At 38.6% G+C, this 17,403-nt stretch overlaps 1 protein-coding gene across 1 annotated transcript; it reads left to right on the plus strand.

The window, feature by feature from the left end:
* The first annotated feature begins 9,883 nt into the window (after positions 1 to 9,883).
* On the plus strand, positions 9,884 to 12,004 carry LOC135958542 (uncharacterized). Its single transcript, XM_065509444.1, has 2 exons — positions 9,884 to 11,583; positions 11,648 to 12,004. Exon 1 carries the CDS (start codon positions 9,884 to 9,886, stop codon positions 11,441 to 11,443), a length of 1,560 nt encoding a protein of 519 aa, XP_065365516.1. The 3' UTR covers positions 11,444 to 11,583; positions 11,648 to 12,004.
* Positions 12,005 to 17,403: the final 5,399 nt, after the last annotated feature.

Genomic DNA, 17,403 nt, shown 5'->3' on the forward strand with positions numbered 1-17,403 from the left:
TGTATATATAGATTCCGCCAATCTTAGCTCTTACAAATCCCTCCTCAGGGTGTTCCTGGATGCTCTCTATTGCACGATTTCCGCAGGCCCATATTGCTGCTTTTCCACTTATATCTTTGACCCAAATATTTCCGTGTAGGTTCCTATACTGTTCACATATGATGGCGACGTCAACACCAGTTTCGCAGATTGTCTGCGAAAGCAGGTCCTGCGCCGCTTGGCAGTGGTTGAGATTTAATTGCAGTAATCTCATTTACGCATTTTGTTGAGCGCCTGTTTGAAAACGGGACATCTCCCGCTACCTGCTACGTGGTTCATAACCGCGCTTCCCATTTGAATGCAAAACATACATTCTGGCTCTTTGTTGCATTCCTTTGCAATGTGCCCGCTTTTTCCGCACCTTCTGCATAGCTTTGATCTGTCTTGGGAATTAGTACAAGACTTAGCCATGTGGCCAAACTCCAGGCATCTATAGCATTGTCTAAGAATAATCCTTTCTCTAAGACGGCATACTACCCATCCTATTTTTATCTTTCCAGTTTCCAGGACTTTACGACCTATGTCTGTTGGTAGGCAAATAATTGCGGTCTGTGTGCCGCCATAGCCTTTTCTTATACTCCTAATATTCCATTCCTTTAAATCGGTAACTCCGAGTTGTATATTAAAGGCGTTGCATATGTCGTCTTTTGTCGTGATCTCGTCGATGTCTTTGCACTCAATGATTATTTCTTGCCTTCTTGCTTTAATCTCCGCTTTAAGGCCGATAGCTTTCTCCATTTGGCCGTAGAATTTATCCATGGTGTCCTTGTCCTTGGAGTTAATTGCTAATAGGAGATCTCCCTTTTGGGTTCTTCTTATTCGAGAAACACGTTCTCCTAGATCTGTCAGAGTTGGATCCGCTTTAATTTGTCTCAATATGTCTGCGTATGTTGTCTCACCTTTTGCCGAGATGATTATAGCATCGTTTCTGTCCTGCCTCTTTCTGGGTTTTCTCTTTCGCTGTACTGCTTTCCATGTATTGGAGTCCTCGCTGAGGGAGACTTTATTGTTTGTATCCTCCTCTCCCTCTTTAGGTTTCTTCAATCTAGTGGTGGCTTTTTTACTTCTTTTCGCTATTTGAGTATTTTGCGATTATTCTTCCTGGTCTCTACCTCGTTTGGAGTCATTTTCAAGTGCCACTTTTGGGGATGTCTGTGAAGACTGCTCGTTCGTTTCTGCGACCTGAGCCTGGTCGTTTTGCGCCATTTCATCTTTGGCCTTGTTATACATTGCTTTTATTGCCCTCATTTGCTCCTTTATGGCATGATGTACGTTATTTTTACCCTTCATAAATGTTAATAACTGAGTTATCATGTTTCCTAGCTCTGAGAAAGACGTCTCGCTTGGTGTTGTCAGCAACGCGGGTGTCGGAGTGAATTGCGTTGTTGGTGGTGACCTCGCTAATCCATTTATAGCAGCATTCAACTCCTTATTAGGTTGAGATGAATGTGTTGCTTCATCTGCAAGGGGCTTATCATGCGGCGGGGTTCTCTTTATGACCGTTTTTCTCTGAAACGGATTCTCATTTAGCGAAGCTTCAAGAGTTTCTGTGTTTACTGGTGCCCTTATAAAGCTGGAAACTGGGGTAAAGAAGCATTCCATGCCGCCAGTAGACAATAGATTAGTTGCTTCACTATTATTGTTGTTTTTCTTAGTATTAAGACTCATTTCTTTACTGGGTCCCAACTCATAGCCGTTGTCTCCGTTCGATGTGTAGTCACGTTATGCGGTCCCATGGTTGTCTATGCAGGCAGGGAGGCCATGCGAGGGTTGACACGGGGTCCTCATGAGACCCTGCGTTCAGAGCCAGACCCGTGTTAATCAGGACGAAGTCAACTGAACCTACACCACCAACTTAACGGCGACGAACATCGATCGTACCATGAGATTTGCCAGGTTTTAACGGGACGGATGCGACAGCGATATTAGCCCAGAAGCCATTTCTGCCAGGTTTCACTCCGACATACTGAAGTTCTGGAATACCGGTGTCGGCAGGCCAAGGGTTCACACAAAACATGTCCATGTATTCCAGTATACCATAATTAAGATCTTACTGGTCTCGATCTCAATGCCGTAGAGACGTATCGTTGGGGGTACTGCCGCCCCTCCTGGGGTCAGACGCAGACCAGATAGCCGCCCAATGTGGGTCAGACGCTTCTGGATTTTTGATTGAGAATCCACGGAGGCATCACTCTCCTAATCTCTCCTCTCTTGAGGGAGTCCCTGTGGGTGAATACATATTTAGATGGCGGCATCCATTCGCCATTGTCGCAGATTCATCTTTGGGCACATGTACCTTTTTGTAGTACGCCCTCCGAGTCTGCCGCTCCCGGTCGGGGACTGCTTATTTATCGCAGCTGACCTACATATCTGTAGGCCGTTCAGCTATCCGCCACCCGCTGACCCCGATAGTAGCCTGGAGCTCGGCCCTATCTCTGTATGTCTGTCCGTCTGTCTGTCTGTCTGTCTGTCTGTCTGTCTGTCTGTCTGTCTGTCTGTCTGTCTGTCTGTCTGTCTGTCTGTCTGTCTGTCTGTCTGTCTGTCTGTCTGTCTGTCTGTCTGTCTGTCTGTCTGTCTGTCTGTCTGTCTGTCTGTCTGTCTGTCTGTCTGTCTGTCTGTCTGTCTGTCTGTCTGTCTGTCTGTCTGTCTGTCTGTCTGTCTGTCTGTCTGTCTGTCTGTCTGTCTGTCTGTCTGTCTGTCTGTCTGTCTGTCTGTCTGTCTGTCTGTCTGTCTGTCTGTCTGTCTGTCTGTCTGTCTGTCTGTCTGTCTGTCTGTCCGTCTGTCTGTCTGTCTGTCTGTCTGTCTGTCTGTCTGTCTGTCTGTCTGTCTGTCCGTCTGTCTGTCTGTTGAAATCAATTTTCTGAAGGCCCCAGATATCTCCGGGATCCAAATCTTCAACAATTCTGTCAGACATACTTTCGAGAATTTTGCTATTTAAAATCAGCAAAATCCGTCCATAAATAACGGAGATATGAGCAAAAATCCGAGACAACCTCTGAAAATTTCATCAAAAAACACAATGTATTGCATGCTTTGACAAAAAAACAACAAAACGTATGGTTGGATGTGCAAGCTTTGCGTATTTTGTTTTTTTTTTTGTGTGTTTTGTTTCTTTTGGCGTTGTTGTTGTTTTTTATACAACTAAACGTATGTTTGGTTGTGTGTTGGTTTTTTTGACAAAAAAACAACAAAACGTATGTTTGGATGTGCAAGCTTTGCGTATTTTGTTTTTTTTTTTGTGTTTTGTTTCTTTTGGCGTTGTTGTTGTTTTTTATACAATTAAACGTATGTTTGGATGTGTGTTGCTTTCATTGCCTTGCGTATTTTGTTTTTGTTTTTTCTTTTGGTGTTCTGTTTCGTTTGGCGTTGTTGTTGTTTTTTGTGTTCTTGATAAATTTTGGATGCTGTACGCTGAAAGTGGGCAATGTACATACATACCTATATACTAATTATAAAAAATAATAATGCATCCACAACAAAGGTGAAGGGTATATAAGATTCGGCATAGCCGAATATAGCACTCTTACTTGTTTTAAATTAAATAAATAAACAATCATTTGAATTTTAATTGTCAGGAAATACTTGGATGAAAAAGTTTGTTTCTCATTTCTAAATTTTTAATTTTTCTACTGAAAATAGATTAAAAGTAAAAACCGAATAATAATTGTCGTTTCGGTTTTAGGCCTTGAAAAACCCCGGTTTCGGTTTCGATTAAAACCGAATACGAAACTCTATTTTAAACCCCATTAAGGATACAGTAGAAGCATTAAGCCGAAATCAAACCATTTTTCTGATAGGTGATGCCATAATGATCACTCTTCATGAACAGCTGTTATCTAAATATTCTAATATTTCTCAAAAAATGGTTAATGCAATTAAATTAAACCTAAAAACTTCAACAGTTTAAGATAAATTATAATATAATTTAAAATTTATGGACAGCAAATTTATGAACGCTTATTTGACCACAATGTTCCCTCATCTGTTCAAAGCGATGATGATGAGGTTTCCGAAATACAAATGGAGCAAAATTTTAAAAACCAATTATAATATTCCATCAATATTGAAAATTTTATAATGCAATATTATAATGCTTTACTAACGATAAAGCCAACATCTGTTTAAAGCGAAAGATTTTTCTCGTCGAATGATTTATTGAATGCATTAGTTATTTTGATAAATCAATTTTTTTTTTTAAATAGTTCTATGACGGACATAGAACATTATTTCTATGATATAATAGCGGTATTCACAATGTAGAGTACTTTCTATAGCAAAGTAGCAAGAGAGCAGTTTAGCAGAAACCAAAAACAAAATACATTAGAACTACTTCTTTACTCTTTGTAAACTATATGAGGTAATTTTGAACTTGATGAATTTAATTTTATTTTAAAATATGTATATTTTATATAAAAAAAATATAATAGAAAATACAACAGAAAAATCAAAAGAAAGAAGCTGAATAGTGCATTACAAATCCCATTGACACATAATTGCTCTTTTACTCTATTTCCCGGGATTCCCGGGAAATAAAATTATCCGGGTAACCCCAAACACTATATGTGAGAGGACCATGTTCGGCTTATCTTTTTCAAATATAGCAGAACGTATTCGTATCTACTGCTGTCACAATAAAGACTAATGGACGAACAAGTTTTTCTTTCTTCAACAAGTTTTAAATATTTGAAGACAAATAAAAAACAGTACCCGTTTCTGGTGCCACTTGTGGGAGAACAATCGAATTTCACTTTATTAAATATACTTTGTTATTTTATTTTATTCTAATCAAATTGTTTCTGACTTTTGAGTTTATAAAATATTTTTGTATAAAAAATATTTTGTTCCTTGTCTAAAAATCTTTTTTCAATAAATATACGTTTTTAAACTTTATTTTAAATATTATGGGTTTTAATGAAGACTTCTTTCGCTAAGCTAAATACAGACAACTACCATCTATGGAAATTTAAACTGGAGTTGGTCTTGGATGGTTTGTGGAATCATGTGATTGATGAAGTTCCTGTGACGCCTGATGATGTTTGGAAACGTTAGAATGAAGAAGCTATTGTGATAATTGGTCTATCAACTGATTTTAATCAAAAAGGCAAGTATAATAAAGCTGGGTTTCCGCATACACCGTAATCGGCGCCGATAACGAAAACTGAAACTAAAAGACGTTGGTGTTCGTCACCGTCTCGTTTCTGAATTGTTATCGTTTCAGATGTGTGCGTTGCGGCATAAAACAGAAACGAAATTATTTTTTAATCAAATTAAATAGAATTTCATTATTTTTGACAAGATCTATTATTTTTTCCTCTTCCAATAAATAAAATTTATTTTTTTTATTCATTTTGATATTCTTTAAATTTGAAATAAAAAAATAATTAAAATAATTTCGTTCCTACAGCACCATTTCAACCTACTTGAAGTTGTTTTCGTTCCGGCTCCAAATGACAGGTTTTTCGTTGCCGTTTCGTTCCCAATTTTCGTTGCCGATTTCTGAAACAAACTTTTTTTCGGTGCAAATGTATGGAATTTCGTTTTCGGTGCCGATTACGGTGTGTGCGGAAACGTAGCTTAACTTGGCATTTCGGAGTATAGCAACGTTCGGGTAAAATCACCATTTCGGCACATTTGAAGCCATTTCCAGATGTTCGGATAAATGGACAATAGTTGGATATCCTTCATGAATGGCAAATGAAAAAATGAGCATAAATGCTTCGTATTGCTAACAAAGCGGCCCATTTGAAATTGAGTGACTTCATGTGATTGGAACTCCAATCACAGTCATGTCACTGCCTTTGGTCACATATTTGCAGATGTATTTGATAAGTGGGCGTATTAGTGGGAGTGGACAATTTTTCTTTTCATAAAAAACTAATGCGGACATTGCTAACATTAAAAAAAAATTTGCCTAATCGGTTCAGTTGTTTTCCGATTTTAGTTAAATCGAAAAAAGTGGGCATAAAAGTGGGAAAAAATTATTAATTGATTTTGTTGTTGTCAAAAATTCAAATTAAAATTTTTAAAAATGTTGTTAAACAAATTTCAGAATTTTATGATCATCACATGGGGATTTATTTATTAACATTGTTCAAATCTCCCCTATACCTTCGATAGTGTACAAATATTATTTTGTTGTTGTCAAAAATTCAAATTAAAATTTTTAAAAATTTTGTTAAACAAATTTCAGAATATTATGATCATCACATGGGGAACAAAGTATGTGAAAAAAGTATGTCAATACCTCCTATAGTTTTTTCGTACATGCGATATAAATTTTGCGATTTTCGAGAAAAACTAATTTTTTGGCCATATTTTGGCGAATGAGCCCAATTTCCTTACTGTTATTAATTTTAAGTAAAATCTGTTCAGAATAGTTTTCCTAAAATCGGAAAACGTTAACCCTTATATCGTGAAGTTCAAAGGTAAAATTTTTCAATATTTGGAATTTTGAATGAAAAGATGAAAAGAGTTTTGAAACTGCCGCTGAAAAAATATTTTTTTTTGGTTATACCTGCGAATATGTTAACTGTATCCTATGATACAGTATATATACATAGTAAATATGGATATATTTTAAGTAAGAACAAATTTTTGTTTTAATATTTCTCAAAATATGTTAGTTTTGTTCCTACATTTCTTGTTCTAGTGGCCTGAGACACGTTAATGGCCTGGCGATTTTTAATAAATTTAACATTTTTAACCAATTTTTGTCTTTTATATCTCATTAGAACGACAATTACGTACACATTTCGATTCTTTTAAATTAAATTGCAAAAGTAATTACTTAATAGCAAAATTTAAAAAAAAAAACTGGAAAAAATTCATTTTTCCCCTTGTAAATGCATCTCAGAACTAAATCGAAAGTCGGCACGGGTTGCCCTTCCTAGAACAAGCTAAAATTTTTTTTGGTGGTATTTTAGGTCATTACGAAAGTTTTCAGCGGATACCGTGTCAACATTTCAAAAAATTTAAATCTAAAGGACTGTAGTGTTAGAAGTAGGATTTAAGTATTATCTGAGCACTTCTATCGATTCTTCCGAGAATTAAAATGCCCTTTAGTTTGATTCTGAATAAGGAAAGACCAGTGTTGGCTTTTCTAAAATTCAGAATTGAATTCTTTAGTTTGGCTTCAGCTTATATACTAATTATTAAAATAAATCTTAACCCTTCTAACTTATTACAATTATATAATTATCTCTTTCGGTTCCATGGATAATAGTTTTAGTTTCTTTTACTTGATTTCATTTGGCCAATCAGAATGTATCGGGATCATATAACTTTACTCAAATATAAGTCACTCAGAATTTAGTGCATTTTTATATATGTCATACAGTGTCAAGTATGCATTGTATATTTGACACCACTCAATTGAGTTCGATACTTGCATTCATTTATGATTGCCAAAAAAATGCAACAAGCGGTTATCAAAATCTTAATCTACGATGAATTCTAAGAATGTTTGCCGAAGAAACCATGGGTCTCAAATCAAAATGGAGCTTTCCATTTTTAACGCGAAAATTTTCCTTTCGTATTTTATATTTATGTTTAAATATGCTAACATTTTATTAAGCCTTTTAAGAAACTTGACTATGTTTGGGATTGTTCAAAAGGAAAGAATGGAAAAAGATGAATCTTTGCAAATGGAGGAGATTATCAATAAACTACACCCGAGGATGGTTACAAAATCTCATATTGTGGTTGTGCGAGAACCTAAAACCGATATTTTGGGTCACAGTGGGGAAATGAAAAATAAAACAAGTAAGAGTGCTATATTCGGCTATGCCGAATCTTATATACCCTTCACCTTTGTTGTGGATGCATTATTATTTTTTATAATTAGTATATATGTATGTACATTGCCCACTTTCAGCGTACAGCATCCTAAATTTATCAAGAACACAAAAAACAACAACAACGCCAAACGAAACAAAACACCAAAAGAAAAAACAAAAACAAAATACGCAAGGCAATGAAACCAACACACATCCAAACATACGTTTAATTGTATAAAAAACAACAACAACGCCAAAAGAAACAAAATACGCAAAGCATGCACATTCAAACATACGATTTGTTGATTTTTTGTCAAAAAAACCAACACATAACCAAACAAAAGTTTAGTTGTATAAAAAACAACAACAACGCCAAAAGAAACAAAACACAAAAAAAAACAAAATACGCAAAACATGCACATCCAAACATACGATTTGTTGTTTTTTTGTCAAAAAAACCAACACACAACCAAACTAAACTTTAGTTGTATAAAAAACAACAACAACGCCAAAAGAAACAAAACACAAAAAAAACAAAATACACAAAGCTTGCACATCCAAGCATACGTTTTGTTGTTTTTTTGTCAAAGCATGCAATACATTGTGTTTTTTGATGAAATTTTCAGAGGTTGTCTCGGATTTTTGCTCATATCTCCGTTATTTATGGACGGATTTTGCTGATTTTAAATAGCAAAATTCTCGAAAGTATGTCTGACAGAATTGTTGAAGATTTGGATCCCGGAGATATCTGGGGCCTTCAGAAAATTGATTTCAACAGACAGACAGACAGACGGACAGACAGACAGACAGACAGACAGACAGACAGACAGACAGACAGACAGACAGACAGACAGACAGACAGACAGACAGACAGACAGACAGACAGACAGACAGACAGACAGACAGACAGACAGACAGACAGACAGACAGACAGACAGACAGACAGACAGACAGACAGACAGACAGACAGACAGACAGACAGACAGACAGACAGACAGACAGACAGACAGACGGACATGGCTTAATCGACTCCGCTATCTATAAGGATCCAGAATATATATACTTTATAGGGTCGGAAATGAAAAATGTAGAAATTACAAACGGAATGACAAACTTATATATACCCTTCTCACGAAGCTGAAGGGTATAAAAAGGTGCAAATAAACTTGTAAGTTCTAAACCAATAATCGGATTTTAATAAAATTTCCCACGACTATAGAGGAGGTGTTGTTAGGCTTATCTTTTGAATTTGGACTTTCAACACTAAGGTGGGGCGGAGTCTCAAGAACCCAAATTGGGGTGTCTCGGGTATATTACAAATTAAAAATGATGCAAAATTTTTGTTCTCTATCCGATTTGAAATATTTGTATATATGTGGAATATACTAGAAATCGCGAAAAAAAATTATTTTTATTTTTTTTTAATTTAAGTGCACATAACTTTTGACTTGGTATCGACTTTGAAATAATTCTTTCCTTATAATACTAATAACTTAGTTGTTAATTAAAAAATATATATTTGAAAAACATCGAGAGAGATTTGGATCCGCTATTTGCAAAAATATAGACCAAGGTAGGTAAAAAATATAAAATTTTAAATTTCAATGGTAAATATCTCGTAAACTATAAAAAATAAAATTTAGTTATAGTAGTATGGGTAGTCATCTTGACGCGATGTAGAGGCTTAAGTGCGATGATTCGCGTTGGCCATGCTGGAGGGGACAGTTTAACTTGAGTTGGCTGTCTCTGGCAGGGTCTCCCATTCCAGAAGGGCACGCGTTGAGCATGATACTAAGAACTACCCTCCCTTTGTCTGATAGCGTCTGTTCTCCTCTGGGGCGGCTATCAGATGTTATTTCCATCGAACCATTTTCCCCTCATTGAGAGGGGTGGTTAAGGTGGATAGTCCGGCTGGTCCGTAAGGACTCATTAATGTCCGTCCGAAATCCACCAGCGTCTGTTTCCCATATTGGGCGGCTGGTGGTCTGCGTCTGTTTCTCCAATGGGGCGGCAGTTATCTCAACACCTGGCAGCAGGTATAAAATGCAAGTAATTGTCCATCAGGACACATGGAAGAGGATAAGGCATGCCCCATGTACCCGGTCGGGGGCTTCATAATCTCCGGGGACCCTACTCCCACAGCGATGGTTTCGGGCTGTGGTGAGTCGAATGCTACTGCAACTCAGGCTAGTCAGGTGATCACACCGGGCCAGACTAGTCTGCATGCTACTGGTGTCGCAAGAGGTCAATCTGGCATACCCAGATTGGCTGATTGTAAAAAATCCAAGGCAATAGGTGGTAGTGACCTAAGCGGCGAGGTACCTCTGGACTTCTCTCCAAGTACCTCCAAAGCCGCGAAAGCCCAAGTCGTCAAGGCGGCTAAATCCCCTGTTTCGGGTGCCTCTAAGGGGGAAGCGACTAAGTCGCCCCTCACGGATGCTTCCCATATGCCAACTGTGCGCTCAGGTCTTGTGAAGGAATCCTCCTGTCCTGAAGACGCATCACCCCTGGCCAATCCCGGCTCTGAAACTAACCCCAGGCATAAAAACCCTGCTAGAAGGGCTGCTCCCACCAGGCGTTCCGCTTACCGCTTTGTTGAGGCACTTGGCTCGAAAAAAGTCGAGGACCTCACTAAGGAGCAACAAGCTTCGCTTTCCTGGGCGAAAGCCTATATTGCTGGTCTCAAGACCGCTCCTCCTTCTGCTGAATTACCAGCGGGGCCTAAACGGCAACGTTCAGAGGAGGATACAGCGACCAAGAGCCAGCAACCGGGACCTAAACGTCCCAAAGCGGCACAAAGGTCGTTAGCTAAATCCTTTAGCGAGATTGTCAAAGACAGTCTTGTTAGGGCGGTTATCGACCGGAGTGCGAATGACGGATCCATATCTCAATTGAATTGGGATATGGTGAAGCAAAAACTGGTAGGGGTGTTTTGGAAAGTTCTCAAAGAGAACCCAGGCACTCCTCCACAATGCGATGACGCTGGTTGGTACCAGGGTCACGTAAAACTTATGTCTTGTGTAGATGAACGCTCAGCGTTGCTACTAAAGACTGCCGTCGCATCACTGGGTGAGGTTTGGCCGGGGTCTAGGCTTGAGGTGGTATCTGTGAGTGAGATACCCCGAAAGCCTAGATCCATAGCTAAAATACCAGCTGAGCCATCTAGCCCGGAGGAGATCTTGGAGATCCTTCAGTGCTGTAACCCACAGCTTCCAACTCAAGACTGGAAAGTTGTTAAGGTTACGGACGCTGAGGGCTCTTCAAGGAAAGCGATCGTTGTCCTGAATAAGGACTCTTTGGGGCCGCTAAGGAAGGCACAAGGGAAGGTCTACTATGGATTTGGTACGATCATCCTGCGTGTCTACCGTAGCGACAACAAAGGCGATACATCCTCAGGTGATGTAAAGCCCATGCTCTCGGAAGAGGGCATGGATTGCAATGACGCCACTGATCCAGCCGACACTGAAGATACCAACTCAGTCTCCGAACTAGTTGGTACATTCTTTGAACGGATGGATGAGGTGGTGGACGAGGACGCCCTCCTGAATTCTGACCAGGAGGACGCCGACGTCACTATTGTAAAAATGGAGCATGGTGAGGGTGACCCAGATAAACCTTCACCACTCTAAAGCAGCATCAGCTGCACTGCTCCTCCGAATTGCTCAGAACGGGGAGGAGCTAGTCATGGTCCAGGAACCTTGGGTCCATCAGGACCGTATCTGTGGACTATGTTTGAAGGGCTATAAGCTCTACTTCGCTAAAGGCGCAGGTAAAATTAGATCCTGTATATTGGCTAAAAGCTCTTTGAAAATCTTCATTCTGTCTGATTACAGTAATGAAGATACAGTAGCAGTCTCATGGGAAACTAATGAAGGCTGTTTGTTATGGCTGATATCCAGCTACATGGCGCATGACCACGGGGAGCATCCACCAAACGATGATATCCGTAGTGCTGTGAAAAAGGCGAATGAGTCCAGGATACCATTGGTTATCTGTGCTGACGCTAACTCGCACCACATTGTATGGGGTAGCAGCGACACCAACACAAGAGGTGAGAGTCTTTTCAGTTTCATACTTAATAGTAGTTTGGAAGTAGTTAATAGAGGTTCAGAACCTACCTTCATTGTTTCAAACAGAAGTGAGGTACTAGACTTAACACTTGTGAGTGCTGAGCACCACAGTATGATTAACAATTGGGCTGTCTCCGACGACTGCTCTTTTTCTGATCATCTATATATTGATTTCAATATCAGTGTAACTTATAGGAATGATAATACCATTCTAAATAGGAGGAAGACCAATTGGGAGTTGCAGAGTGATGTACTCTCCCGGTCTCTACCAAACCCGCCCACTATTGAAAATAGGGACGATATTGAGGTAGCAGTTGAGGCACTCACAGAAGCGTTCCAATCAGCTACTAATTTGGCCTGTAAGCCGAATATCTGCAGGGGTAGGAATAAGCCACCCTGGTGGAACCCTGAGATTGCACACGCAAGAAGGGCGTGTCGTAAATTGTTCAACGAGGCAAAGAGGCTGGGTAACTGGCCGGAATATAAGTCCTCAGTGAACCACTTTAAGAACCTTACGAGGAATGCGAAAAGGAAAGCCTGGAGGGACTTCTGTAGCGGCGTGGAAGGATCCTCTGAGACTAACCGATTACGTAAAATTCTATCAACTTCACCGGTTGTACCAAGCTATATCCAGAAACCCTGTGGTAGATGGACTCTGAATAGTAAGGAAACACTTGAGGTCCTATTAGATACTCATTTTCCAGGTTGCCTTCCAGTCGATGATGAGACTATGAATGGGGCTGCCGATTCTGTTGCTCCGGGTGATAACTCTGTTCCGATAAACAGGGATAGAATCCAATGGGCAATCAAAAGCTTCGACCCGTTTAAATCTCCTGGGCCGGATGGCATTATTCCTGCTGATCTTCAAAAGAACGAAGAAATAGTTGTACCATGGCTCATTAGCATATACACAGCGTGTATTAGATGGACCTATATCCCCACATGGTGGACGAGATGCAGAGTAGTCTTCATTCCTAAAGGTGGTAAGGCGACTCACACTAAACCAAAGGATTATAGGCCAATTAGCCTTGCATCCTTCCTGCTGAAAACCCTAGAAAGGGTGATTGACGTATATCTGAGAATGACCATTCCGTCGGAACTCATCTCTAAATCCCAACATGCCTACACCAAAGGCAGATCTGTGGAAACAGCTCTACATTCGCTAGTTGGCTCCATTGAGGAGTCGCTAATACATAAGGAGTATTCACTTGTTGCCTTTCTCGATATTGAAGGAGCTTTTAATAATGTCAGGCCCGATGCCATCCTATCTGCGATGGATGAACTGGGAATTGATCTATGTGTTCGCCGACTAGTCGAAAAGATACTCGGTTATAGAGTCATTTGTGCTACTTTAGGTGGTGTAAGTGTTTTAAAAGTGGCCAATCGTGGAACCCCGCAGGGGGGTGTTTTATCACCACTTCTGTGGAATTTGGCTATGAATTCCCTGTTGATCAGGATGGACAACAGAAGGATCAAGACAGTCGCATATGCTGACGATGTTGCAGTTTTTATATCTGGTAAATTTCTGGATACAATATCCAGTTGTATGGAATCAGCATTAAGTACACTGAGTGAGTGGAGTATTTCATGTGGACTTAGTGTGAACCCACAAAAAACGGAACTGGTTCTCTTCACTAGGAGGTATAAGATCGATGACTTCAGACCACCTAGACTGAATGGAATCAGTCTTGAGATTAGAGATAATGCGAAGTATCTTGGCATCATTCTAGATAAAAGATTGTCCTGGAATTTGAATATTCAAAACAGGATTAACAAGGCTTATGTAGCCATCTACTCCTGTAAGAAGGCAATTGGTACAAACTGGGGTATTATGCCGAAGGGTATCAGTTGGATCTTCAAAGCAGTTGTTAAACCCATCTTGTTCTATGGAGTGTTGGTGTGGTGGCACGCCTTGGATAATGCTACTCACCGTAAGGCTGTGGAACGAGTTCTCAGGACTATTGCGATACTGATTACAGGCGCTATAAGGACTACCCCCTCTATGGCACTTTTTACTATCCTGAACTGGCTACCAGTTGATTTGATGGTGATACAAATGGCTCTCAACTCTGCTGTGAGACTAAATGCTGGATGTTCGTGGTATGGTAAAGATCATGGGCACTCTAAGATACTGAACTACTATGGGTACTTACATAGTAATGTCGATTACTGCATCGCAAAACCATTTTTCGATATGCATTTCCATATTAAGATCCCGAATAGGGATTCATGGCAGCGCGGACTCTTACCCCCTGATGATGTCATAAGGGTATTCACTGATGGCTCAAAGAGGGGCAATAGGGTCGGTGGTGGTTTCTTTATTGAGAACTATGGGATTAAATCCTATTTCAGGCTACCTAACTTCTGTACGGCTCTTCAGGCGGAAATTACGGCCATTAAACGTGCATCCAACTGGCTGAGGTTTTATCAAATATCTGGTGATATATGTATATTTACCGATAGCAAGGCTGCCGTTAAAGGAATAGCGGGTGTCTTTACGACATCTAGGTTAACCGAGGAATGCCGGGTATCCCTTAATGAGATAGCGAGACATTCTAGGATAACGCTTATATGGGTCCCTGGCCACGATGGTAATCAGGGTAATTGTATAGCTGACGAACTGGCCAAAATGGGGGCGATGATGGATGATGATGAGATCGACCCCTTTTCTGGTATTTCCCTTGCTATATGCAAGATGGCTGTTCAGCGGACACTATATGAATCTGCACAAAGCAGGTGGACCAATGAGTCTTCCTGTGTTACAACGAGGTCTACTTGGCCCGTATATGATGCCAGCAGGACGAATCTACTTATGGAATTTCGTCGTGAGCAAATAAGGCTAATTGTCTCCTTCATTACAGGACACTGTATAATTGGGACACATGCTAGGAGATTGGGCCTACGGTATAATGACTACTGTAGGAGCTGCCATAATGAAGAAGAGGATGAGACGGTGTCACACCTATTCTGTCAATGCCCGGCTCTGATAAATCTGAGGGAACGTATCTTCGGAACACCATTCCTATCATGCTTAGATGAGCTATCAAGGATAAGTCTTAGACGAATCTACTCTTTCATCAGAGAATCTGGTTGGTTTAGCCTGGAAACAACGGACGTATAATTAATACCAAGATGTTTACCCCTTGGGTATCACAATGGGATCAGTTTTGAATGGACCCAAGTGAGCTGCTTGAAGAGTGGCTACCCATGGAACCTAACCTAACCTATGTTTTGTAATTCTAGTCTTGTAGATTCTACATATGTACAAATCTTTCAAATCGGATAGAGAACAAAAATTTGGCATCATTTTTAATTTTAAATATACCCGAGACATCCCAATTTGGGTTCTTGAGACTCCGCCCCACCTTAGTCGGAGTTTATTAAAATCCGATTATTGGTTTAGAACTTACCAGCTTATTTGCACCTTTTTTTATTTTTCATTTCCCCACTGTGACCCAAAATATCGGTTTCAGGTTCTCGCACAACCACAATATGAGATTTTGTAACCATCCTCGGGTGAAGTTTATTGTTAATTTTCTCCTTTTGCAAAGATTCATATTTTTGGCCTTTCTTTCATTTAAAAAAGCCCAAACATAGTCAAGTTTCTAAAAAGGCCCAATAAAATGTTATCATATTTAAACAAAAATATAAAATACGAAAGGACAATTCTCGCGTTAAAAATGGGAAGCTCCATTTTGATTGTAGACCCATGGTTTCTTAGGCAAAACTTCTTAGAATTCATCGTAGATTACGATTTTGATAACCGCTTTGTCGAGAAAAAAATTTACCCACTCTAATGTGCATAGTGCACATGTGAGGTACACTACTATCTGTGTGTATGGTGGACATATATGGTACACTACAGGACACTCTAATGGTCACCCATGTTTTTGCAGTGCAATTGTAATTTTTATACCTTTCACCATGACAAGGTGGCAAGGGTATATATAAGTTTGTCATTCCGATTGTAATTTCTACACTTTTTATTTGCGACCCCACAAAGTATTAATATTCTGGATCGTTAATCTGTATGTTGAAATCAACATGACTGACAAATCAATATATCAGGAATTCTACCGGTTCGGTTGCTATTTAAAATGGCTGAGATATATCGGGAATTCTTCCGGCTCGGTTGCTATTTAAAATCGAAAAAATCGGCCCACAAATGGCTGAGATATAAGGAAAAAACCAGAAATACCTCGATTTTTGGCCTATTTTTTATCTATATCTGGATTACTAAGTCATTAACAGGGAAACCAAAATATGCAAATGCATGTTTTTTCTGGTGAGTCTAATGAGCACATGGATAAGATATTTACACGTGTCAGAAATATTTAAGAATTTTGGCATCGATTTGTTAGTGCATATTTTTGCATATTTTACCCTTAAATGCATATATTTGTTTTAAGAGCATATTTATGTCATATTTTTGCATTTTTAGAGCATATTTTACTGTTTAATAGCATATCTTGACTTTATCAAAAACAAATTTTGTCTTACTTATTTTTCGCTGTTGTGTTACAGCTTTCACCAAAAAAAAAATTAAAAAAAAACAATTCGAAACATTTTTTTTTTCCAAAAAATTAAAAAAACTGAATAAAAATTTTTGTTCAGCTAAAAATATTTAAATTTTTTAATTCGAAGTATAATTTGGTGAAGCGTATATAAGATTCGGCACAGCCGAATATAGCTCTCTTACTTGTTTTAATATAAAATAAGCACTATTTTAATAAAAGCGCCATCTAAATGTCAAACTTTAGTTCTAATTCAAACTTAACCGTTCTAAGTGTTAAATAAATATTGTCTTTTAAATTTGCTCCTATAACATCAGTTGATGTCGAAAGAACATTTTCTATGTATAAAAATGTTTTCAGATCCAATAGACAACGATTTTTATTTGAAAATTTAAGTCAATATTTTGTAATTTATTGCAATAATAACATTAATTGAAGAAGTGAAATTTGCACCAATGTTAGTTCTATTGGATAGTAATTCGGACACCATTTTTCAACAAGATCGGTCAAGAACTCTCTGAGTTATAGGAGGTCAAAATTTGACATTTTGGCCAAACAGGTGTTTTTTTTTATCCATATAACTTATTACCTATTGTTCTTAGCAAAATGTGTCCCAAATAGTTTAGATAGCTATTTATGCAATCTTTCGAAAAAAAAATTAAAAAAATTTAATAAAATATTTTTGTTTTTTTTTTTTTAAATCAAAAATATTTATGACTTTTTTTTTCAAAATGGGCCCTTTTTATTTTTTTTTTTTATTTTTTTTAAGAAAGCTTAGGTCTTTCACTAAGCGACCTATATGGTCGCTTAGTGGGATGCGAGTGGGATATCTATCAAAAAAAATATTTTGTAACTCAAGATTTAAAATTTTTGAATTTTTTTGCAAAATCAAAAACTTTGTTGACTGTTTTTAAAAAAATGGACCCATTTTTTAATTTTTTTTTTGCTCAGAAGAAAGCTTATGTGTTTTCCTTTAACACCCTTTTTGTCGCTTAGTGGGATGCG

The sequence above is a fragment of the Calliphora vicina genome, chromosome 4 (assembly GCF_958450345.1).
Source record: "Calliphora vicina chromosome 4, idCalVici1.1, whole genome shotgun sequence".
Lineage (NCBI taxonomy): Eukaryota > Metazoa > Arthropoda > Insecta > Diptera > Calliphoridae > Calliphora > Calliphora vicina.